The sequence below is a fragment of the Penicillium manginii genome (genome assembly GCF_028828005.1).
Source record: "Penicillium manginii strain IBT 31320 chromosome Unknown utg000001l:1.0-3466041.0:1.0-3467806.0, whole genome shotgun sequence".
NCBI lineage: Eukaryota > Fungi > Ascomycota > Eurotiomycetes > Eurotiales > Aspergillaceae > Penicillium > Penicillium manginii.
This window is the reverse complement of record NW_026643102.1, coordinates 21,782-45,999: the sequence shown is the minus strand read 5'-3', so window position 1 is coordinate 45,999 and position 24,218 is coordinate 21,782. Positions and strand designations below refer to the sequence as shown.

The 24,218-nt window shown below is 40.2% G+C and overlaps 6 protein-coding genes across 6 annotated transcripts; 2 read left to right on the top strand and 4 right to left on the bottom strand.

Moving 5' to 3' along the window:
• Positions 1-4,949: 4,949 nt before the first annotated feature.
• On the bottom strand, positions 4,950-5,957 carry N7533_000008 (uncharacterized protein; the record flags this gene model as incomplete). The annotated part of the gene is made up of 1 exon (XM_057096658.1): positions 4,950-5,957. One exon carries the CDS (start codon positions 5,955-5,957, stop codon positions 4,950-4,952), a length of 1,008 nt encoding a protein of 335 aa, XP_056965151.1.
• A 4,900-nt stretch (positions 5,958-10,857) lies between these two features.
• N7533_000007 (acyltransferase family protein) lies at positions 10,858-12,371 on the bottom strand (the record flags this gene model as incomplete). The annotated part of the gene is made up of 2 exons (XM_057096657.1): positions 10,858-11,873; positions 11,933-12,371. 2 exons carry the CDS (start codon positions 12,369-12,371, stop codon positions 10,858-10,860), a joined length of 1,455 nt encoding a protein of 484 aa, XP_056965150.1.
• Positions 12,372-13,194: 823 nt separating this feature from the next.
• On the top strand, positions 13,195-14,382 carry N7533_000006 (glycosyltransferase family 32 protein; the record flags this gene model as incomplete). The annotated part of the gene is made up of 1 exon (XM_057096656.1): positions 13,195-14,382. The coding sequence occupies one exon, from the start codon at positions 13,195-13,197 to the stop codon at positions 14,380-14,382; it is 1,188 nt and encodes a 395-aa protein (XP_056965149.1).
• A 1,228-nt stretch (positions 14,383-15,610) lies between these two features.
• N7533_000005 (uncharacterized protein) lies at positions 15,611-17,026 on the top strand (the record flags this gene model as incomplete). The annotated part of the gene is made up of 1 exon (XM_057096655.1): positions 15,611-17,026. One exon carries the CDS (start codon positions 15,611-15,613, stop codon positions 17,024-17,026), a length of 1,416 nt encoding a protein of 471 aa, XP_056965148.1.
• Positions 17,027-18,649: 1,623 nt separating this feature from the next.
• Positions 18,650-19,340, bottom strand: N7533_000004 (CFEM domain-containing protein; the record flags this gene model as incomplete). The annotated part of the gene is made up of 3 exons (XM_057096654.1): positions 18,650-18,987; positions 19,041-19,179; positions 19,260-19,340. The coding sequence occupies 3 exons, from the start codon at positions 19,338-19,340 to the stop codon at positions 18,650-18,652; spliced, it is 558 nt and encodes a 185-aa protein (XP_056965147.1).
• A 1,333-nt stretch (positions 19,341-20,673) lies between these two features.
• On the bottom strand, positions 20,674-23,315 carry N7533_000003 (uncharacterized protein; the record flags this gene model as incomplete). The annotated part of the gene is made up of 3 exons (XM_057096653.1): positions 20,674-21,206; positions 21,277-22,720; positions 22,767-23,315. 3 exons carry the CDS (start codon positions 23,313-23,315, stop codon positions 20,674-20,676), a joined length of 2,526 nt encoding a protein of 841 aa, XP_056965146.1.
• Between the last annotated feature and the right edge of the window lie 903 nt (positions 23,316-24,218).

Genomic DNA, 24,218 nt, shown 5'->3' with positions numbered 1-24,218 from the left:
GTACCCATATGGGTACCCATGAAAAACCCATGGGTACCCATCGGGATGGGTGCACCATTTTGAAAAAACCCATAACCCATCATGGGTTGGGTATGGGTCCAAAAGTTGGACCCATTTGGACCCATTGCCGAAGTCTATATAGAGGTAATATATCTTCTTTAAGTTTAATTAAATAATTAGTCTCCTTTTATAGTAGTATAATCTTAGAATTTTCAACTTTAAATATATCCTAAAATACTATTAATTTAGAGAGGATTTACTCTTAATTCTTAACTAATTTCCCTTTATCTTCTAGGGAAAGCTAAACTTCTTTAGGTACTTTAATAATTATAAAGATATAGACTTAGTTTCTATATACTTTTATAAACTAGTAAGGTTTTAACTATTCTATTATCTTCCTTTTATATTTAAACTACTATTATCTCTACTATAGTACTAATATAATTTATATCTCTTAGATAGTTATATTTAATAATAATATTAGGGATCTAGAGAGATAAGGATTTCTATTAATTATAATATAGAAATATAAAAACTCTTATCTTATCTCTCTAGAGTTATATATAGTAATTAGAATAGTCTATATACTATAGATAGGAGTATCTTATTAGTCTATTACTTCTAAAAAAGAAGTACTATACTTAGTTTAATTAAAGTAATATTTCTAAATAAATTTATAACTAATAAAATCTACCTCTATATAGGTATTAATATTTATATATATTTTGATATTATTTTAAATATAGATTAGAATATAGAAGTAGGTAACTATTTCTACTTAAGACTAAAAGTTAGAATTTATAGAAACTAGTTTAACTTTTATCCTTTTCCTAAGTCTTTTAATTAAGTATTATTATAATAATACTAGAGTCTTAAGTAGACTTTCTATCTGAGACTTTGTATGTCTCAATAGGCTTAGGGAAGGTTGGATGAAGAAGAAGAAGGTGTTTAGCTTGTTTGATAAAGAAGATTGGTGTTTGCAATGTTTGCTGATATTGTATTGATTGTCTTGCTTGTCTTGATTGTCTTGATTGTCTTGATTGTCTTGTTCTGTGTTGTGTATGGGGGGAGAAGGTTATATATATATTTAGCTGGCTTAGGCAATATTGCTAAGTATGGTAGCAGTAGCACCGGCATAGTTACATCCGGGGCACTAGCATAGTTACACCCGGAGCACTGGCACAGTAACCCCCGGGGCACCGGCATAGTTACACCCGGGGCACCGGCATAGTTACACCCGGGCCACTGGCACAGTAACCCCTGGGGCACCGGCATAGTTACACCCGGGGCACTGGCATAGTTACACCCGGGGCACTGGCACGGTAACCCCCAGAGCACTGGCACAGTAACCCCCGGGGCACCGGCATAGTTGCACTCGGGGCACTGGCATAGTTACATCCGCTCTCTAAGGCTTGTATAGCCTAGGCAACGGTAATATTTGTAATATTCATAGGTGCCGCTCGGCCATCGGTATAGGTGCTGCTCGGCCATCGGCATGGGTGCTGCTTAGCTGTCGGCACGGGTGCCACTTAGGTGTCATCTATCGGTTGTTATAGCCGGAGCTTTGGCGTATTTTGTTATAGGGTTTTATAGTATAATATTCATATTCCCCCTTAATCTTTATATATATCTTCTTATATAGAGATTAGCTCTGAATATTAGTTATTATATTAGGTATATGATTTATAAATATAGGTTTTATCACATTTTTAGTGAATATATCAGCAATATTATCTTTTGATGGTATTGGTACTAGTTTCATTTGATTCTTTTGTATAGCATTCCTAGTAAAATGATATATGATATCAATATGTTTTGATCTTTTATGAAATTCAGGGTTTTCGGCAAGCTTTTTTGCTCCCTCATTATCTATTAATATTATAGGTATTGTATCAGTATAACCTAGTTCTAGGTGATTATTAATATAATTAAGCATATTATTTAGATATATAGCTTCTTTTGTAGCTTCTTTTAGTGCCATATATTCAGCTTCACAGCTAGATAAGGCTACTGTCTTTTGTAGCTGGCTATTCCAAGATATTGGATTTGTCAGGCCTAGGTCATTACTTAGGCTAAATATATAGCCAGTAGTAGACCTTCTATTATTAATATCATTTGCCCAATCACTATCACAATAACCTTTTATATATAGGTTATTACCAGAGCAATTATATATTAGACCTTGATTATTATATTTTAGTATATAGCACCATATATAGTATATAGCTTTGAAGTGTTCTTGGCTAGGATTTGACATAAACCTAGCACAATTTGACACAGAAAAGGCTATATCTGGCCTTGTTTTTAAGGCTAAATATAATAAAGAGCCTATTTCCTTTTGGTATTGTTTTATATCTGTGTTACTAGCTATAGTAATATTTTTAGATAGTTTTATGCCTGGTTCACCAGGTATATCCTTATTTTTATAGGTATTATTATTATATATATTAAATTTAGTTAATAATTTATCTATATATTTTATTTGAGATATATATAGCTTTTTTGCTTTATAGTCAATAGTTATATCATTACCTAGGAAGGTAGTAATTTGCCCTATTTCATCTAATTCAATAGATATATTTATTTTATCTTTTAGGGCTTTGATATAGGATAGGTCTTTATGTAATACTAGTATATCATCAACATGACATATTAGTATGCAACCATCTTTTTTATTTATATATATTCCTTCATCATATGGAAATACCTCAAAATCTAGCACTTCCAGTACTGATTTTAGGTATTGATACCATAGTCTAGGAGATTGTTTTAATCCATATAGTGCTTTATTTAGTTTTGCACATTTATTTTGATATATATCTTGGTTATATAGACCTATTGGTAATATAGTATATATCTCAGCATCAATATCAGCATGACAGAATGCATTTTTTACATCATATTGCCATATACATAGGCCTTTATTAACAGCTATTAATAATAGCATATGCCATGACTCTGTTCTGCATGTTGTTGAAAAGGTTTCTAGGAAGTCTATTCCTAGTTTTTGGTTAAAACCTTGTATAACCCATCTAGCCTTATAGCGAATAGTATTATCACTATTAGTAATATGACTAGTATTATTGGCTGTTCTGTTTATAGTGGGTTTCATCTTGAAAATCCACCGGCCATTAATAGGTATAGTATTATTAGGGATATCAACAATATCCCATGTCTTTTGGCTGACTAATGCATTATTTTCTGCTATACAGGCTTTTTGCCAGTATAGGCTATCAGGGCCTTCTAGGGCCTGCTTTAGTGTATTAGGCTCCTTAGTAGTAGTTGTAGTTAAAACAAAGTTTAATACACTACTATATAGAGGTCTATATATAGCTTCTACTGCTGTATCAGATAGTGTATATAGTATATTATTATTATTATTTTTATTATTATTATTATATATAGTATTTTTCACTGGTATTTGGACTTCAATCTTATGAGAAGGATTTTCTGAAATTTTGGCATATTCTTTTGCTCTTGTATTCATCCCATGTATTTTAGGGTTTAGGGTTTTCTGGGTAACCCTTTCATCCGAATTATTATCAGGATATATATCTATAGTATCTTCTTTGATACTATTAAAATTATAGTATTTATTTTCAAGGATTGTTATATCTCTTGTTATTATAGTAGTCCTTTTATTAGGTAGATATAGTTTATAGTGGCCATAATCAGTATAGCCTACTAGTATAGCTTTTTCTTGCCTAGGTTCTAGCTTTATAATCTGCTTATTAATAGTATAATAGGCAGTAGAACCCCATATCTTTAATTGGTTATAGATATTATTAGGGGGTTTTCTTTTATTATATAATTCATAGGGTGTTTTAAACCCTAGAGCACTATGTGGTGTCCTATTATATAAATAGGTAGCTGCTATTAAAGCCTCACCCCATAGGTATTTAGGACAATTACTATTAGATAGCATTGTCCTTACTTTATTTAATAAAGTAAGATTTATACGTTCTATTAAGCCATTAGGCTCTTTTGTATAGGCAGGACTAGTATTATGGGTAATACCATATTTATTGGTTATATTTCTCATTGGTTTATTAACATATTCTCTACCATTATCGGTGAATAATTGTTTTATATTAATACCAATTTGATTATTTATTAAAGCCTTTACCTTTTTAAAGGCTATTATTGCTTGGCTTTTATTCTTTAATAATATAACAAATAGATAGCGTGTCTGCTTATCTAAAAAGGTTATATAATATATATAATTATTATATGTCTTTGGTGTTATTGGGCCACCTATATCACTATGAATTCTTTCTCCTTTTTCATAGAGAATATTGTTATTTGACTTTTTATTTATATATCTTTTTGCCTTAGACTTTAGGCAGATCTCACATTCTTTTATTATATTATATAGGTTTTTGTCAGATATATTTATATTAATAATATCTTTTAATATATGATTTAGGGCCTTAGGTCCAATATGACCAAGTCTTTTATGCCAATTATTTATCTCTATATCTTTATCTTCTAGATATAGAAGCTTATTTTGATATTTATTATCAGATATCTTTCTAGGATATAGTATATTAGTATTAGTTTTATATAGTATATCTTTATAACCTTTTATTGTTGGTTTTTTATTATTATATATATATACACTATTTTCCTTGAAAATAGATAGGCCTTTTAGCCTATTAGTGCTTAGTATATTAATACCTAATTCAGGCATATATAGCACATTATGCATAATATATATATAATTCAGATTTGTTTGAATTATAACTGTTCCTTTATATTTTATTGGTATTTTGAGTGCTTTTCCCCAGTTTACTGTTTCATTTACTTCTCTTTTATAACAAAAATAGTTTAAATTTGTAATAACTGAGATAGTAGCAGCAGTATCAATAACAAAGTTACAAATAGGTCCAATCTGATAGGGCAATTTGCCTAGATAACCTTTATTATTTGTAAGCTTTTTATTATTTTTATCATTTTTTTGGGGTATTATTGACACTCACATCATTGTCCAGGTCCAATAGGAGATTATCGATTTCCATATCAATATCCTGAATAGGTATAGTGTCAAGGTCATCTGAATCAGAGAGAATAGCATTAACAATAGCAATATCTTGTTGTTTTTGCTGTTTTTTGTTTGTTTGATTTATATTGTTTGTATTGTTTGTATCGTCTGTATCGTCTGTATCATTTGATTTCCACCAATCAGGACGCTTCTTAGGATATAAGAAGTAGCAATCATCGACATTATGATTGGTTTTATGACAATTTTTGCAAAATTTTCCACTCAAAGGTTGTTTCTTCCATGGTTTTTTGTTTTGTTTGTTTTGTTTGTTATTTTTGCTTATTTTGTTGTTTTTGTTGTTTTGTTTGTAGAAAGAGTTATTAATACTATAAATAGCATTATCATCTTTGCCACGTGATTCATCAATAAGTGATTTAATCAATGAATCAATAGTATATGCCTTAGGATCATTGCGTAGAGATTGTGTAATATTTTGTATGAAGCCTGAATAGTCTTCATCCAAACTATTTAAAATCCAGGCAATAACTACCTGATTAGGTAGTATAATATCCTTAGATTTAAGGTCATTGATAAGCAATTTTACCTTATTAAGGTATTGCTCCATAGTATCAAAATCACCCAAAGTGGTATTAAAGAATTCTTTTAACACCAGGAATTCAGTGGTAAAACCTTTAGGGTTGAATAACTCCTTTAGGGTATTCCATGCCTGAATAGCACTAGTTTCATCCTTTATATATAATAGAGGATTATCATCACATAGTAGCTTAATAATAGCTAGTGCCTTCCTGTTCTTAGCAGGGGTGATATTGGTTTCATCTGATATTGTCCCATCAGGGTCTAGGGTATCAAACCCTAGATCTTCCTTAATCAATAAGGCATAAGCCCTAATTGACCATGTAGTATAGTTTTCAATACCTAAGAGCTTAGGCACCTCAATTTTTGGAAGATTTGACATTTTTCGATATTTTCGATATTTTTGATGTTTTTGATATTTTTGATATAACCCTAGGGTTTAGGGTTTTAGGGTTTAGGGTTTCTAAACCCTAAAAGATCAGATGAAAGAAGATAAAGAAGTGGTGGTAGTATAAGCCAGATATAAAGCAATCCGGGCTCATAACCTCTGAGACTTTGTATGTCTCAATAGGCTTAGGGAAGGTTGGATGAAGAAGAAGAAGGTGTTTAGCTTGTTTGATAAAGAAGATTGGTGTTTGCAATGTTTGCTGATATTGTATTGATTGTCTTGCTTGTCTTGATTGTCTTGATTGTCTTGATTGTCTTGTTCTGTGTTGTGTATGGGGGGAGAAGGTTATATATATATTTAGCTGGCTTAGGCAATATTGCTAAGTATGGTAGCAGTAGCACCGGCATAGTTACATCCGGGGCACTAGCATAGTTACACCCGGAGCACTGGCACAGTAACCCCCGGGGCACCGGCATAGTTACACCCGGGGCACCGGCATAGTTACACCCGGGCCACTGGCACAGTAACCCCTGGGGCACCGGCATAGTTACACCCGGGGCACTGGCATAGTTACACCCGGGGCACTGGCACGGTAACCCCCAGAGCACTGGCACAGTAACCCCCGGGGCACCGGCATAGTTGCACTCGGGGCACTGGCATAGTTACATCCGCTCTCTAAGGCTTGTATAGCCTAGGCAACGGTAATATTTGTAATATTCATAGGTGCCGCTCGGCCATCGGTATAGGTGCTGCTCGGCCATCGGCATGGGTGCTGCTTAGCTGTCGGCACGGGTGCCACTTAGGTGTCATCTATCGGTTGTTATAGCCGGAGCTTTGGCGTATTTTGTTATAGGGTTTTATAGTATAATATTCATATTCTAGATCCTAGTTCCTAGGTTTCTTAGTAGTAGATAATATTTATATACTTAGTAATTTAACTTACTATAATTAAAGTAAGTATTTAAAGAGATTTTAATAATTAGATTAGATAGATTAGTTTCTCCTATAGATATATAATTTAGATTACTACTATTTTAGAGAGAAAATAGATAAGACTAGCTACTAAAATAAGGGGAATTTATACTTAGATTAATATTTAGATTAGAATTATTTTAATTTAGATTATTTAGATTTATATTTAATTTCTAAAGAGAGCTATCTCTTAAATTCCTAGGATTATAGTCCTTCTAATCTTACTTTCTACTATTAGACTAGTAAAAGAGTAAGTTATTAAGATATAGATACTTTAAACTTAAGTTAAAATTATTATTAAATAGACTATACTTCTATACCTTAGCTTTTATAAATTTCTAAGTAGTCTATACTTCTTCTATCTATTTAGCTTTAGTTTCTAGGAAAGTCTTTATATATTACTAGATATATAGTATTAACTATAGCTATAGTTTAGATATATATCAGTAAGCTTATTTATCTCTAGATACTATAGGGAGATAATACTCTAGATTAGTAAGATAGTAGTAAAATATCTTTAGTTCTTTATTGATTTACTAGTAATAACACTCTATTTTATTACTTACTTCCCTAGTAAAGGTATTTTTATTATATATTAAGATAAGTATCTATTCCTTAAAGTATTCCTAGCTACTAAGATAATTATTATTATTATCTTTAAAGTATCTCTCTTCTATAGTCTAATTATACTTATAATTAGAGTTAAGATACTTAACTTCTATAAGAATCTTTATCTCCTTATCTTTATAGACTCTAGAATTACCTTAGAAGATATATCTAAACTAAGAGAGTTAGTTATCTTACTCTTAAAGACTAAAAGATCTTTTAAACTAATTAACCTTAAAACCTTCTATTTTCTTATATATCTTAGTATTAGATCCTCTATAGTTTGTAGTTAGATTATCTAAAAAGACCCTAGTATTACTATTTCCAGAGATTTAAGTAGAGAGCTTTTTAATACAGTTCTAGATTATAAGAAACTCCTTAAGATACTTTATCTCCTATCTTTTCTCTTCTAATTTAGTCTCTCTAAGGCTAATAATAGTTCTTAGTATAGTATTATTAGTAATTCCTTAGATTTATATCCTATAGGGTAGGGAAGGCTGTACGTTGATCTTATATAGGATAGAGTCTTAGATTAATACTAGTTCTGGCTCTAGTTTAATAAGGATCTCTGACTGATCTATAATTGATTTAGTAGTAGTTTATAGGGGTAGGGAGATTGTAGTAATCTCAGGTTAAGTACTGCTACAAGAGGATATAGGGTTCTGATATATAGAAGGCACTATCTTCAATCCTTAGGTAGTTAATAAAGAAGAATTAGAATTGTAATAGTTACTAAGTTGTTAGGCTAGAGACCTATAACTAGATAAGGATATCGGACAGTAGAGATTAGATTAGACAGTTAATATACAGACTGATTCTTGACAAGATCAAGAATCCTGAATACTTATAGGATCTTAAATATATTAGGGTTCGGGTAGGCCTCGATATATAGGTAGCTCGAAGGGGATTCGAGTGCGGATCGACATCGAACGTCTGGGGTACTGTATACTTCGAATCCTGTGATATAGGTATTCTATTGAAGAAGTAGATATATCTACTGATAGAGTAACTATAAGTTCTATTTCTGTAGGATAAGTCGACGAAACTGATAAGACCTTAATACTATTTCTTAAGGATATATTAAAAGATTAGTTCTATCTTAGGTTTTATTAGTATATACTATATTATATACCTAATTAGTGTCTTTTTTACTTAGTTAATCGTAATATAGCTTAACGAAAATACTCTATAGTGTAAGTGATATTAGGGTAGGTCTTTATCTCTATCTAACTAAGCTTACTGACTAAAGATATATAGTATAAGGCTTTATTTTAACTTAATATAGTATTAGTAAACTCCTTAGTATTAGACTCTTCTTTTTTTTTTATATAGAGATTTAAGACTAGTATACTAGATAGTATTAGTAGTAAGCTTTTTAATAAGAGTTTCTTATTAGTAAAACCCTCCTTATTTATAAACTTATAAAGGTATTCTGATTAATCTAGTCAAATAGTAATTTCTAAATGATGTAGTGGGGATTTCGATCTCAACATCGGAGTCAGGTGACTGGGGCCTTAGCAACAAGGCTGCCATTTAGTTTCGAGGAAATAAGTAGCGTTTGTTCCCTAGTATCAATATCAACATGCATGTTCCCCCTTCGAGATGTCCTACTGAGGCTGCTGAGGTTGCGGTATCGATATACTGCCTATGAGAGGTTCTGTCATTCGTTCGATTGTTCCTCTATAGCGTCACGCTCCATCTACTACTCTCCTGCACTCTGCGAGTGTGGTGGTTTTGTCCCCTTGTGATCGACCCGTCTGCTTGACAGACAGCCAGCGAGCATTCCCATCTTTCAATAGATATTTAGATAATCAGGAAAACAAAATACGCTACTTTATCTAGTGAGGGCTATTTCCTGCCCAACAGAATTTACTCTTTTCTGCGTAAAGATACGGAAAGTTATATTAACTTCTTTCAGATCGATGAAGCTAGAATACTTTTGATAGAGATCTTCTTGATTTAAAATTTCTTAGTTGTGTAATAGAGCTAGATATGTGGATATATAGGTTTATAATCATGGACCGAACTTAAACAGTTCTCCCTAATATGGCTTTTCTGGGACTTACAATATTCGTGTACGTACGGACTTTGTATCCAAAATATATCGAAATATTTTTGATGAAACTTTCTTATGTCAAAAATAAAGTCCCTGGACAGAACTGCTGCGGTCTCCTTGTTATTATCGTAGTGCCAGAGATAATAGACTTTGGGGACAAAGAAAAATATGGATTTAGATTTAAAGAAGTTGAGCCCCGGGGGAGTTATAGCTGAGCTTTAAAGTTTTAAGCGAGGTACTTTATCCATTAGTATTCTGCTCCGAAGGAAACGCGAGACAGACCGACTTACTATCCACTGAGATGAAACTAATTGGATTTGAGTGTTCAGTCCGAGATTGCATAGAAAACTGGAGATAGTAATTTGATATTGAAAATTGAGAAAGGAACCAAGGCTTCCTCGTATTAGATACATGACCTTGGCGAAGAAGACACATCCTCGCTCAGGTCATACTCATGCGGCATCTCTCGCTCCCACGATTGCCACAAGACCAAATACTGTATCACTGAAATTCCATCTTCGGAGATCAAGCGAGAGGCAATGGCGCTAATTGGTATCTTTTTGCCGTTGCCGACCTGGTTGCTCTATTTAGCTCGATAGCCCAAAGAAATCCTATGGACACACTTACAGTGCTCGATGTCTCGTGACCATCCATGGTATGGTGTATGCAGGAAAGACTGGATCCTAGTGACTCTTCTTCTGAATAAGTGGTATCATCGCTCCCTGATACCACAAACCTGCAATCTTCACTTGTTTCCGAAAGGTCTTCCTCTGTAGTGGAATCGTCGTCCGTTTCTTCAATATTGAGGTCTTCGTAACTTGATAGAACCTTGAAGAGCTCGTTGTCACTTTCCTCTGTTTTCTCTGGCATTTTTAAAATGAGGTGCCACAATTGACTTGGATGGTTCGAGCAGGGCAGAGATCATCTCAATTTATAGAATCATGGGCGTGTGGCAGTACTCGGTAGCTTGGCGTTGAACTATGTGATGATGGGTGAGGCACAAAATGCAAAGTTTTAAGAATGAGCAACAATCATTCGCATTGGTCTTCTTTGTGCACGCGTTCAAGTTGGAAATTCTGCGATGTGTTGGCAGGGACATGGCGTACGTACTTTCAGAGCAAAGTCTTCATGATTGAGGTCCGGACTTTGGGACTCCAAGAATTGCTAGACTTTTATTATACAACAATTCACAATGCAGGGTAGGCCTTGCGTGAGAGGCTCAAAATCAAATAAGTAGACATAAACACAAGCGAAGATTTGTCATATTTTATCGACAAGCGCCTCTAAATACATCCGCTGAGAGAGCCTCACAGTGGGCTCGTCAACTAGTCTAGTCGAGACCTCTGCAAGCCAGAGGGTCAATGGCAACAAAACCAGCTGTGGGACGAGAAAGTTGACCTCGAGCCCAAAAGGACCAAAGGTAGGCAGGGGCAAACGATTAATCCACCAGGGACAATTTTGAGCATGTGAATCGCGCACCAACCCCACTGCAGCGTAGAGCCTGTCTCCCAAAATCCACAGAACCGGTCCGTGGGCTAAATAGAAGGCAAATGAAATACGGCCCAAGTACTGGTTGAACGGGGCTGCAAAAAATGTCTTGAGCCACTGAAGGTGAGATGTGCACGAGACAAGGAAGACAGCGGCCCAGAACAGGTAGAACCACTTGTAGTCGAACACTGCCTGTGGCTTCAGAAACGATAAGAGGTACCACCCTGGTGAGTCACGTAGTTGTTGCAAGTTATCCGTATGCGATGGGACCCCGCCAAGGTAGAGGCTGGTATAGAAGAGTAAAGTCATAATGGCTGTCTTGAAGGGCTCCAGTCTGCGAAAGAAGCCGGGCAAGTTATTGCGCATGGCGAGGAGATCGAGATCTCTCAAAAGCATGCCAGCAATAAACATGGCAAAGTGCGCCCCATCCGCAATGTACAAAAAGTATACCACCAATGCGACCTCGCCGATTAGCCGGACGTTGCGGCGAAACCTTGCAAAAGCGATCGCGGCGGTGTAAACAGCCAGAGAACCTCGATATTCGACGGGTATAGACCAAGCATGGAAATTGTACGTGAACCAAGGCTCACCGCCTGTTCGCAGAGCGAAGCTGAAATTCTTGAATTCGGCGTACCAATTCCATAGCTCCGAAAGGTAGCTTCCTTGAAGCTCTGGGATAGTGCGAATTTTAAACAAATGCAAAAACGTCATGTAACAAAATGTTGTGCAAATGACAGGTATATAGAGACGAAACCATCGGCGGAATACCGCAGAGGAAAGACTTTTACCTAGTTCAGCGTAGTCGCCATCCTGGATGCATCCCAGTGGCTTCATTGAGAGAACGTACCCAGAGAGCACGAAGAAGACGCTGACCGCAAAATGCCCCCCCCCGCGAAGATCGTTCGAACACCAGGAAGGCATGCGAAATAGTACTTGTTGTCGTAACCGTAGGCTAGCTCGAAGGCCTTCCCCACTCCTGCGCCTTCGTGGGCCCAAAGTTGATGATGTCCCAAGTAGACCAGGAGAGCCGCAAACCCTCGCAATCCATCTAGGTATGCGGTCGGCCTGCTACGCTGTCGTTGCTTTTCATTCGTATTTGTATCGTTATTTGTCGGCCCAGTGAACAAAGTGGGCAGGAAAGGAGCCATCCATGAAGAATACGACATTCCATGTCGAGGGTGTGTCCTCTGGGCTAAATGTGGTGTCCACTGTCCACCGATGACTCGTTCGGGGCCCAAGTTCAACTGAGGCGAGAAACTTTCAGTTGACGTGTGTAGGATGGGCATTGGGGGTAAGAGTTGAAGCTGCTAGAGTCCTTGGAAGGTCGAAGACGATTAATAAAACCCCAAGTCTCAATGCTTGAGAATTATTACACAGCTCCTGGTAACTCGATAACACGTGAATTGTGGGGGCTCGTACAGTGACTACTAGTGCTCCTTAGCGGGTCGCTGGGTAGGTTGAGTGCTAGTGCTACTACCCACTGGTGCCGAGGCTGCCGCTAGATTGCGTTTCGTATAGATTATGCCAGTTCTTTGCGGATCCTCCTCCCTACCTCCACACGGGGTCTGAACGCAGACCCCCAAGTGACATGACCGAGCGGCTGAAGCCGTGCCTGCACGATCTCGCCCCCGCAATGACAAGGTTTAGGGTCGCACTGAGTGGGTTCCATATCATGCGGATAAGATTTACGGAAGTCTGAACGGCGTTTTCCACTAAAATGCCATGATTGACTGCTCCCACAATTTCCCTACTATTGGTTAGGCCGATTAACTAAAAGCGACCAGATGCCACCGAATGAACCAGTGGATCTTGAAATTTCGACGGTTCCCGTACCATTGGCTACAAATGCGCTCGCAGGGTTACCAACAAGACAGCCCAGCAAATTAGACATAATCTTTCAAAGGTGTCAGGGACTAACGCAGCCCGAGGCAATACATTTCAGATTTAGTGGAAACCACATGATAAATACAAAGCTATGTACTGTATGTAATCTACACGGCGGTGAAACAAGGCTATGATTTCCTGGAGTCACGATCTTCTCCTTTTTTCATTTTCTATGCTTCCCCCAGACAAGAGAACAGTGAATTAGATCTTATCACAAGCACGGCCATGGTGGAGAAGAAATTCGTGCCGGTCAGTCTCTTTCCAAAGAGGGCACGTCGATTCACGCACGGCGGCCTGGTGGCATTGTTCCTTTTCATCTACTTCTGTGTCACCAGGACATCACACGACTTTAGGGAGACTCGACCATACTCTACCCATGTGACGGCCGATGTTGGTGAAAAATTTCCCCGGAAACTCTGGCAGATTTGGAAAGTGAACCCATTGGAATTTGATGGACGCGATATCGAAGTTGCGCGCAGCTGGACTGCGAAAAATCCGGGCTATCGGTACGAAGTTCTGACCGACCAGAATGACCTCGAATATGTTGAAACCAGTTTCGGACCTCTTGGGGAGAATCGACCAGATATCGTTGAAACGTATCGATCTTTGACTGCGCCGATTATCAAGGCTGACCTGCTTCGGTACCTTGTGATGTACATGGAAGGAGGTGTCTATGCTGATATAGACGTGGAAGCATTGAGACCAGTCGAGCGATTTGTCCCAAGCATTCATGACGAAAGAGATATCGACATGGTTATAGGCGTCGAAATTGATGAGCCACAGTTCAGCGACCATCCTATATTGGGTCAGAAATCGCAATCCTTCTGTCAATGGACCTTCATGTGCAAGCCCCGACAGCCCGTGATGATGCGACTAGTCGAGAATATCCTCCACTGGCTCAATGAGCTCTCCATCAAGCAAGGAAAGCCGATCTCAGAGCTTCAGCTGGACTTCGATGATGTGATCACGGGCACCGGGCCTTCTGCCTTTACGGGTGCCATCCTATCTGAAATGAGCCGTACCACTAGCAAGACCGTGACATGGCATACGTTCCATGATATTCCCCAGTCCAAAGTCGTTGGAGGGTTTCTGGTCCTGACGGTCGAAGCGTTCGCCGCTGGGCAAGGTCATTCTGACTCGGGCACACATTATTCGCGCAATGCGTTGGTCAAGCATCATTACCATGCCTCCGAGTGGCCAAAACGTCACCCCCGATTCTATCACCCCATCTTTGGGGAGGTTGAGAAGTGCAATTGGGACGTGGACTGTGTGAAAAAGTGGGACAAAGAAACAGCTGCTTTTGCTGCCTTGCCTCAGGAAGAGCAGGAGCGGCAGATTGCCACATTTCAGGCGATAGGGGAAGCGTTGAAGAATATGGAACCGCCCCCGCAGCCCGCCTTTGGCGGTTTTTGATGCATTGGACTTTCTTTCTTCTTCTTCAACTTTCTCTTGTCGTTTGCTCCTTTTCTTCTTCTACTTCTTCTCTGGGAAATTTGATGATTTATTTTAGATATAAATGGCTTAAGCCACTGTTGACTAGTATTTCAAAAGATACTCTTTTATTACTAGAATCATCGTTAGTCGCAGCATGCCGAGTGACAGGACTAATGTACCGTAGTCTGCGCGAAGCAACTTTTGGTGCATCTCCCGACAGTCCGTCTTGGCCTTCATCATAGCTACCTAGACTGCAAGTGGACGTGCCAATTGAACTGGACTGTTATGGAACCGGGCTCCATATACACTACACGCTACAATCAGAAGATGCGTAGAGTGTGATATTAAAGTGCTTGTAGTCTAAGAAGAAAAAAGTTAGTGCACTCTAGGTGGTGGGTCAAAATACTCCCTATATATAAGGGCCCAGACCGCTATGCAGTTAGGTAGATGCACCAGGTCCCATGGCATAGAAGAACCAGAAAGTATGCCCAGACCTGCTAATTTGGAAAATCTGTCATTTTGAAGGCATTTTGGCTACTGGATTCTAGCCAAAGTTAGTCTTTGGTAATATACTCCTGGGTAGTAATCTATAGCCCTTTTTCTGTCTTGTTTACTAACCTTCCCTGGAGATTTTGGTGGACCTAGGCCTAAATGAACTTACCCTTGGATACTGTACTAGCTAGTAGTTGTTGTCTGGTTAGAGATAGTGTAATTATACTAAAGAACCTGCTCCCTAGGCCTAATACAAAGAAATGCTAATGGCTTATCTGTACTAAAGTGGCAGTAATATCTGACTTAGCTTTGTAAGTACAGCTATATAGTTACCTAGTTTCTGGATGTATGTTTGCTAGATGGCCACACATTGTTGCTAATTTTTGTGATACATAGGAGCAGTGGGGGCAGTATAAGCCAGGGTAGACAAAAAGACCATAAATAGGTGTGAAGTCCGGGAGAGAGAATCCCTGTAGCTCCGAGGTTACACCGATTACCATACACAGAAATTAAGAGTTGCGGAATTGGCCACGCTACACCCCGTCGATGACTAGTGGCAAACACCCCTCAATTCAGCCACTACCCGCGTTCGTCGGGTCCCCCTTTTCTGGTCAATATGTTAGTGACCAATCTCGGCAGCTCATTTTCTGAAATATGGCTTATTACCTGTTACTGTTACATCCCGATGCCCTGCTCTACACACGCCGGACTGAACATGGCTAAAAAAACACCTACACGCCTGATGCTTATTGCAGGGCTATTGTCTGCGGTGATCCTCGTCGCTAAACTTCAATCCAACCATCTCTACTTGCAAACGAATTTTTTGTCCACGTATCACTCCACGGATGGTCCATATGGGCAATCTGAGACAGCTTGCTCAGGCGTTCCCGGCATCGAAACGTGGTCTCACTGTCAGGATGGACAACCCGCAGACGAGGACGGAAGACGTCCTGAATTCGAAAAAGAAATGTCTCAAATGCACCATATATTATATTCAGTATCGAGTCCCGACCGGAAGTATTTTAAGATCGATTTTGGGAGAAGATCCGTGATGAATCCCAGTATCATACCCCATCCTGAATTGCTTGACACCTGGATCATCACTGCACAACTTCAAATCCCTCCTTCGGCTCGAAAGGCATCAGTCTGGTATGCTGAACTCGTCTGCAATGCGGCGTTCTCGGAGGATAAGCGAGTTCTGAGCTGTCTGGAACCACCACTGCAATTGCCCATACCAGCGACGTTTGGTGACGCCAGCAAGTGCGTCGGCGACCTTTCATACTTTAGTCTCAGCGTTGGGCCTCATGATGCGAGGGTATTCTACGGGCCCGAAATTCCGTACACCATATATGGCTCCAATTCTTTCTTTTCGTGCTTTGGACAATGGCTCTCCGATTTTCGAATCTTGGTGGACTGGGGCATAGACACGATACATGAACACGAGTTCCTCCAGTATCGTGAGCTCCAACGTCCAATGCCATGGAATGCTGTTGAAAAGAATTGGTTCCTTTTCTGGGACGACTTTGGACAAATGTTCGTACACCATGATATTGTACCGGTGCGAGTGTTTGCTAAACTCGAGCTAGATGGCTCCGTTGGGCCCAACTTGGCTCTGGCGACCGCGACTTCTGACCAAGCGTGTCTCGAGAGATTCTTGCCTGAGAGTACAAGCCTAACGGAGAGCATTCATCAAGCAACAAACTCGCTAGCTATCACTCTATGTGCACGATCTGACCAATCTTGCCAACCCGATATGACCAATGCCTTTGTGCTTTTCATCATTCAACAAAAGACCTTACACGGTCTTCACCCCGTATATGAGCCATATGTCGTGCTTGCTCGGCGTTCAATGCCATACGAGATTTATGCGGTCTCGTCAAAACCAATTTGGATTTTTGGTCGCAAAACTGCCGCTGAACAGTCAGATATATCTTCTTCAACATTGTTCTCGGAAGATTCCGAGATGCTCTACGTGACCAGCATCAGCTGGAAAAGCCAAGGCCAGAAGTATCATGGGTTTATTGATGACACGCTGTTCCTGGCATTTGGCAGGGAGGACTCGGCCGCTGGCGGTATCGACGTTACCGCAAGAGACCTCTTAGCAGAGCTGAGTATGTGTGCAGGACTTTGATTTAATTTTTTATTAGGAGATCTAGTGGCTTGCATGTCCCGTTTTTCAATTATCTTGAGGATGAATGCGATCTTGTTACGATGAATAATACATACATGTGCTTGAATATTGGGGATCTAATCCAGCATCGAACAATCCACTATCGATACACGGAAATTACAGAACGAACAAAAGGAGAAAGATAACCAAGATCCCTTTCAGAGTCAGTAGCAGTCCAAAATACTTTTCAGTCTCCATTTCTCGTACTGTCTTCCTATCTTTCTCTCTGTTTGTTCGCCTAGAACTTGGTCAGTGGGCTGGGTGGCTTGGGCGGCGCTGTGTAGCGTGCCCTCCCACAGGATTGGTTTATTTGACATGAAAAAACGTTGACCAGTTCCCAAGCGTTATGCGTCCTTCACATGTTTTTTGCCACCATTTTGTCTAAGACATTGATCGACCGAGGTGAGTCCCCTTACATGGAGAGTGCCCCATTAACTTTGAGTAACTTTGAGCATGTGCCCGAAACTCAAAGTAGTTAGTGCCAGCGTGGTGTGGGGAATATGGTCCTCAAGCCAATGACCCTGATCTTCTGCGTTGGGAGTATGCATCGATTGGCCAATGGAAACTATCAAACTCACACCTCACTGCCAGAACGTCTCTCCGGCTGTCAATCTCGATTAGGTTAGATATCCGATCGATGGATGCTTTAATGCACCTGGCCACCTTTGGTCTCCACGGGGTAATTATGACAGGAGTTGGTCAATGCGGGCAATATCATGCATCGCTACGAATTTGGGGAAGGATCGTGCACGGTTTGGTATCTGCTATCGCCTGAATCGGGCATTAGGCGAGCTTTTGCGGAAAATGAGCTAGGGGCACAATGACGAGGTCCGAGGAGAACTGACCGACAGACTTAAGGATTCAGACAAAGTTTCTTCGCTCTAGTATTTCTCCCCTTAGTTATGGCACCGTTCTTCTTGCTGTCTTGGGACTCGTTCCTTACAGAGTCGGAACGAAGTTAAATCCCGTGTAAGTTGTTTCCTCACACGCGTCATGAATAATAATCTAAAGACTCAGAACCAAGGACGTATTTAATTTCTTTTCTATTTTCAGTTAGATTGCCGTTGCCGATGTTGCATCCAATATTACAATTCTATTGTCCTATATTACGATGGGACTTTTGTTTTCCGCATAACCAGCTTTTAGAGGTGTGCATATTTATATAGGCAATGTTGCTAGAGAGTGCCTTGCTTCGAACCGCCATGTCGCCATTTCAATGAGACTTCGTGCATTCATATACATGTGAACAAGTTAGTTCAAATATTTTGACCATAGGAATGATTTTCCTTCGTGTCATACTGCGTTCCTCTTCTGAGGACTCCGTTCGTCGTTATTCTTTCCATGGACTATAACAATCGAATTTGAGAAGGCTCTAGGGTCTAGGTTGAGGCAGACAATTAATGAAGAAATGCACCCTGCAGTCAGGTTTTGTACAGTGTCGTAATTGTGCAATGTTTTCTAGAATAGGAGATATATTAAATGAGTGTAGCTTGAGATACCTTGGTAGCAAAAAGCCACCAGCGTCAAATTATGTATATCAGACAACAGTCGAAAGAAACCCCGGGTCTTTCTCCACGCCATTCTTTAGACTAAGAACATCAGGCTAGCTAGCAGGATGGCAGTACCAGCCACCTGAGCAGCTCCGGATCCAATACCAGAGGCCCCGTTGAATTGGGAGGTCGTCGAAGGCGAAGCAGTGTTGACCGTGGACGAAGTCGTGGAACCCATAGTCGAGGTCATGGAGTCCGCAGGCAAAGTCTGAGAGCTTCTGCCCAAGCCACTGACCGTGGTTGAATTGGAGCTGCTCGATGTGGTCGGAACACTTCCCGCAGCAGTTGATGTGGGAGCCGATGAGTCGACCGGCGGGACAGAGATTGGGTGGCCAGCACCAGAGCACAAAGACACGACGACATTGGAAACGGCTAAAGCGCATGGTTAGAGCGAATCATACTGAAGAGAATGTGGCTTCTCATACCTTGTTGGTCCGTGACATCACAAGTTTGTTTGACGCAGGGCACAACCTGTTCCACGAGGCCCGTCTTTTGACAATGGCATGCGAAATCCGTCAGCTCAGAGCAGCCGTCCACGGCGAGAGCCGAAGTGAGACAGTTAAGCTGCGAGAGGAAGGAGAAGAGAGCACGGGTTAGTTTTGAAACGAGATACGGAGTCGGGGCATTGAGCGGACAGGCCTCACAGAGCATTGTGGGATATTGGATAGTTGGGCGCTGGTGATGGCACCGGCGCCGAGCACGACAGCAGCAGCAGCGAGACGCATTTTGGCTATGATGCGGAAACGAAGGGATGGATAGCCTGGAGGTTGTCTGGCGTGAAGGGGCTCTCAACGCGACAAGCACAATTAAACTCGAATGTATGCACCCGACTAGTCTTATATAATCCAGCACTCCAGGCCGTATTTCCAGCTAGCGGAGTATACCGGCTATGAGCGCATCATTCATGTCATGTTATTGGTCGCGTAGAGTTATCTTTGATTACTCCTTTCCATTGACTTAGTCGGCTCGGGTCTTTTCAGACTTGGTCTGCTAGTTTTTTATACAGTGTAATCCTGTTACTATGATACGGTTGGCCCTGTAATGGTATGAATAAATGAAATCAAAGGTTGAACGAGGCGGAGTCCCAAACCCAGACAAAGATGGTTTAGCGTGGTTTGGCTCTGTTGCTAGAGTGTTTGTACCCTGACTCAGATGGCGTTACCCGCACATGTCTTTAATTAAACGAAGTGGAGCGAGGCTGGGAGTGCGTGACAATGTAATTGGAAAACCAAGGGACCGTTCCCGAGAAGCGAAACTATCCCCTCGTTCAACCCAGGAAGCACAATCAGCGCAATTTACTAGCGTATTATACTAACGTGTGTTATTGGCTGGCCGCTGTAATATCTCAGTAATCAGATTCAGTGTAATTAATTAGGACTATTGTGGAATTCATCCCAACATGGCCCTTTTACACATAGTGCTATATTACCACACTCGCTACAACCAGATCTTGACCGTGGTGCATGTTGACCTCTTTTACCCTTCTGTCTCTTATACTGGCACTATAAACAGGCTTGCGCCTAACCCAAGGGACCTGGAGCAGCGGGCCTCACTGCCGAGCAGTGAGGGTTTCTTAAGTATGGGCAGAATTCGCCCCACCACCCTCACTGCTCATGTATTTCAGGACCTGACTGCGCAGAGCTTCTATCGTACGATTACTCTGAAAATTTTATAAGTTCTAAGTTGATATCTCTACCGTTACTAGTTTAAATCTTAGAAGTTACTGTTCTCTATAGTAGTTATATAAGTTAACTCTAATTAGTAGACTTCGGCACGACCCACGGGTACCCATGGGTACCCATACCCAACCCATCGATGGGTTAGGTTTTGGGTCCAAATCTCCGACCCATGATGGGTTATGGGTCGGAGCTCAAAACCCATAACCCATCATGGGTACCCATATGGGTACCCATATTGCTGTAAACAGGGCAAACTACGAAAAATCTCGTGATTGCATAATTAATGCAAATTTAGCTGTAATTTTAGGTATTCTAGTCACATGTAAAAGAACCTACATGATGATGATAATTGATTCAAATTAATTCTATTATTCAAATTCTAGTACTGCTCAAAATTATTGTCCTCTCTGTGTTTACGCTTCCTTGTAGACATCCGTAGCTGAGTCCCATTCTCTGGTAATAGAGGCTGCTGAGGATCTTGACCCTCAACACCAAGATCTATTAATTCAGTAGTAGAAGCTACAACAATATCCTCCTCCTCCTCCTCCTCCTCCTCCTCCTCCTCCTCCTCATTATCACTAATCGAAACTATCTCAACATCCTGGAGATTCTCATCATTCTGTTCCTTTGACATCTCAATCTCATCCAACGTAAAATACTTCTCAAGCTGCTTCATCTCTGCCTCCTGGAGATCGAATCTTGATGCACACAGGAATAGCATGATTTCTTCAATAGTCTCAGACTTTAAACGGCCGCGTCGGTAATGGCAGACATCACGCGCGGTGTTAAAAAGCCGCTCAACACCAGCACCAGTTGCAGGGATTGAAAGAAAATCTCGAGCAAGCAATGCAGTTGCGGGAAACCGAGACTGGTTCTCACGCCAAAAATGAAGTGGTTCATCTTCGACTGGGTCTAGAAATAAATTAGTATAGAATATTAAAGATAAAGACTCTTTATGAAAGAGTTAAAGAACAAGACTGACCACTATCAAGATACTGAGCAGCCTCATCTCCAACAGGTTTTGCTATAGTCTTGCTCCCACTGAGCATCTTGTTGAGTTTTGATGTAGGTCTTGATGATGCCTGGGGTGTAGGTGAGGCTTGATCTCTGGCAAGACGTTGCTGATATGGAAGCAGTGCTGACTGGAATGATTTGCGATATGCAACACGCCACTGTTGCTCCCAGTCATCAGTTTGAAAGAACTGGAATTTGCTATCTGGTGCAACCATAGTACAAATCGCAAAGATATGTCCTTTCACACCATCTGTTTGCGAATAGTAGCCACCAAGCCTCTGTCGGCCAGCTTCAAGTGATTGGAGCATCTGCTTTTTCCATGGAATCCGCTTCTTCTTTAGCTGACCTATTGACTTCTCAAGATGCTCAAAGAGTGCATTGTAGAGCTTGAAAACCAGATGTGTAGTAACCTCCTTTGTCTTTGACAGCTCAGTAGTGTAGTCAAAGAAAGGCTCTGTAATACAGAGAAGATAATCAATCTGACGCCACTCCTCATTATTAAGCAACATCTCTTTACAATCATACTGCTCACAGAATGATATAAAGTAGCTGCGTAGTCGTTTGGCACGTCGAAGCATCAAAAAGGTTGAGTTCCATCGAGTTCGGACATCTTGAATAGGCACTAGCCTAGGTTCTTTAGGCTGAAGCTGGAGAAAGGTCTCTCGCCGTTGAGGACTGGCATGGATGTAAATTGCAAGATAGCGGACCTTGTTCAATGTGCCTGAAATCTCATGTTTCTGTTGTTTTGCATTTGCCTTTGCTGCAGACGATTGCCGATCGGTCCATTTTGTCTCAGCGGCATCATTTTGGGGTACAGCTTTAAGACGATCAAGAAGCTGATTCAGACAGAGCTGGATGACATGGGCAAGACAAGGGATTCGGATAACAGTGGTCTCACTAGAGAGTGCTTGCTGAATTGTATCCACCAAAGTTTTGTTGTTTGTCGCATTGTCTGTTGTAATTCCAAAGACTCGATTTTGGATGTTGTGATGGGTCAAGGTCTCAAGGAGAACTGCGCTTAGATTTGCACCAGTATGTGAGCCATATAATGGCTTAAATCCAAGAAGAACCTCTTGATATACCCAGTTGGCATTAACAAAATAACCAGTGATTGCCATAAAAGCCTGGTTATAGGGAGAAGTCCAACAATCTAGTGCAATCGATATTTTTGACTCAGGAGGAAGGGTTTTGAGAGTAGAGCGTTGTTTATCTTGGATAATATCTCGTAATCGTCGCCGAATCGTTGTTGCAGAAGGTATCATCGGAGGAGAAGGTGCTAAGCGTGCAGATCGGATAAGGGTGTGGAAGGTTGGATGTTCAATAAGATGGAATGGTAGGCGATTTAAGGTGAGAAACTGCAATAGCTGTGTCTCCCATGTAGTTTGTGAGAATGACTGAGTAGCTGTTTGGCCCTAAAATAGTTAATATAAGATAAATAATAGTAAATAGAGAACATACTTCTGATATTAGGAACTGAGAGATATCCTCTTTTCTGTTGGCCTTGACCTTTTGGCAAGCTGCTGTTTTGAGATGCTTTAACAGAGTTGATGTACCATATAGACTTCTGCCATTTGGTAAAATTGATGCAGGATGCTCTAAGATCCGGGCACAGTTTTTACACATAACCTTTGGTGCCCCATCTTTACAAGCGGCAACCTGATCAAAGTGACTCCAGATATCTGAATTGCGATTTGTATCCCATTTGAGATTGCTTTTCTGTCCAAAGTCTGTCTGGAGCCACCAATCAACCCAATCTGTGTGAGTCATGCTGTTGTAAAGTACAAATGCCTTTCTCCGATCGGGGCCAACACGAGTAAATAAGTCAGGGGGAGGAAGATTGCTCGGTCGGAGAAAATCAGGCTCACTACCTTCAATTGGACAAGAACCAAGAATACTGTTTGTCGGCGTAATAAGAGGATTTGAAGGAGTAAAATCAGTTAACTGACCTGTGTCCCCCTCATAAAGAGAGGGCAGAAAGTCAGACTCCTGGCTTTGGCCTTGGGACATATTGACACCAACTGAAAAATAGCTGTAGAGAAAGCGAGACATATTAGGAGAGAACATACCTTTAGCAAAGAGATTGACTGAACAGACAGATTCTTCTAAATCCAGCTGGAAAAGGGGATAAGTAAAAGCAATATAGGGAAATGATATTTTATTGGCTATGGGCACAGATCTGATCCACTGAAACCCATCACCAACCCATCAAGCCCATGTGATATATCGAAAGCCCATCAAAAACCCATCGGAAACCCATAATACCCATCAGAAACCCATTTAATACCCATTCCCAACCCATTTCCCACTTTTTGGGTCGAAAAAGATTTTGACCATGGGCAGTTTTTGGGCGAAAAACCATCCCACCTATAAGATAGACTCTTTGTCTCTAAAAGCTCTCTATTACCTGGGTATCTATAGTAAAAATGAATAAATAAATACTAGTAGACTTTATTCTCTATGAGTATTTATTAGTGCTCTAGATTTTGGTAGTTCTTGAAGTGAAAAGCATTTTTGATCCCTGTTATATTGGAGTATGTATTACCTTCCTAGAGATATATATCTCCATGTTCTTCCAAGGTTAAGCGTCAAAACAGCCAAAACATTACATACTACAAAAATAGAACCACTGCTACCTAAATTTAACAATTTGATCTGAAAAAAATAAATAATTTGATTCAAAGATTCTTCTGCTGATTTTAAAAAATGTATTTTGAGAAGAGACTGTAACTATACAGCCATGAAGTCATGAATATCAAAATTACAATGATCAGTCAGCTGAATTATCCATGCCAAGCCTCAAATTTATGCACAATATGGGTTTTTTGTACCCATATGGGTACCCATGAAAAACCCATGGGTACCCATCGGGATGGGTGCACCATTTTGAAAAAACCCATAACCCATCATGGG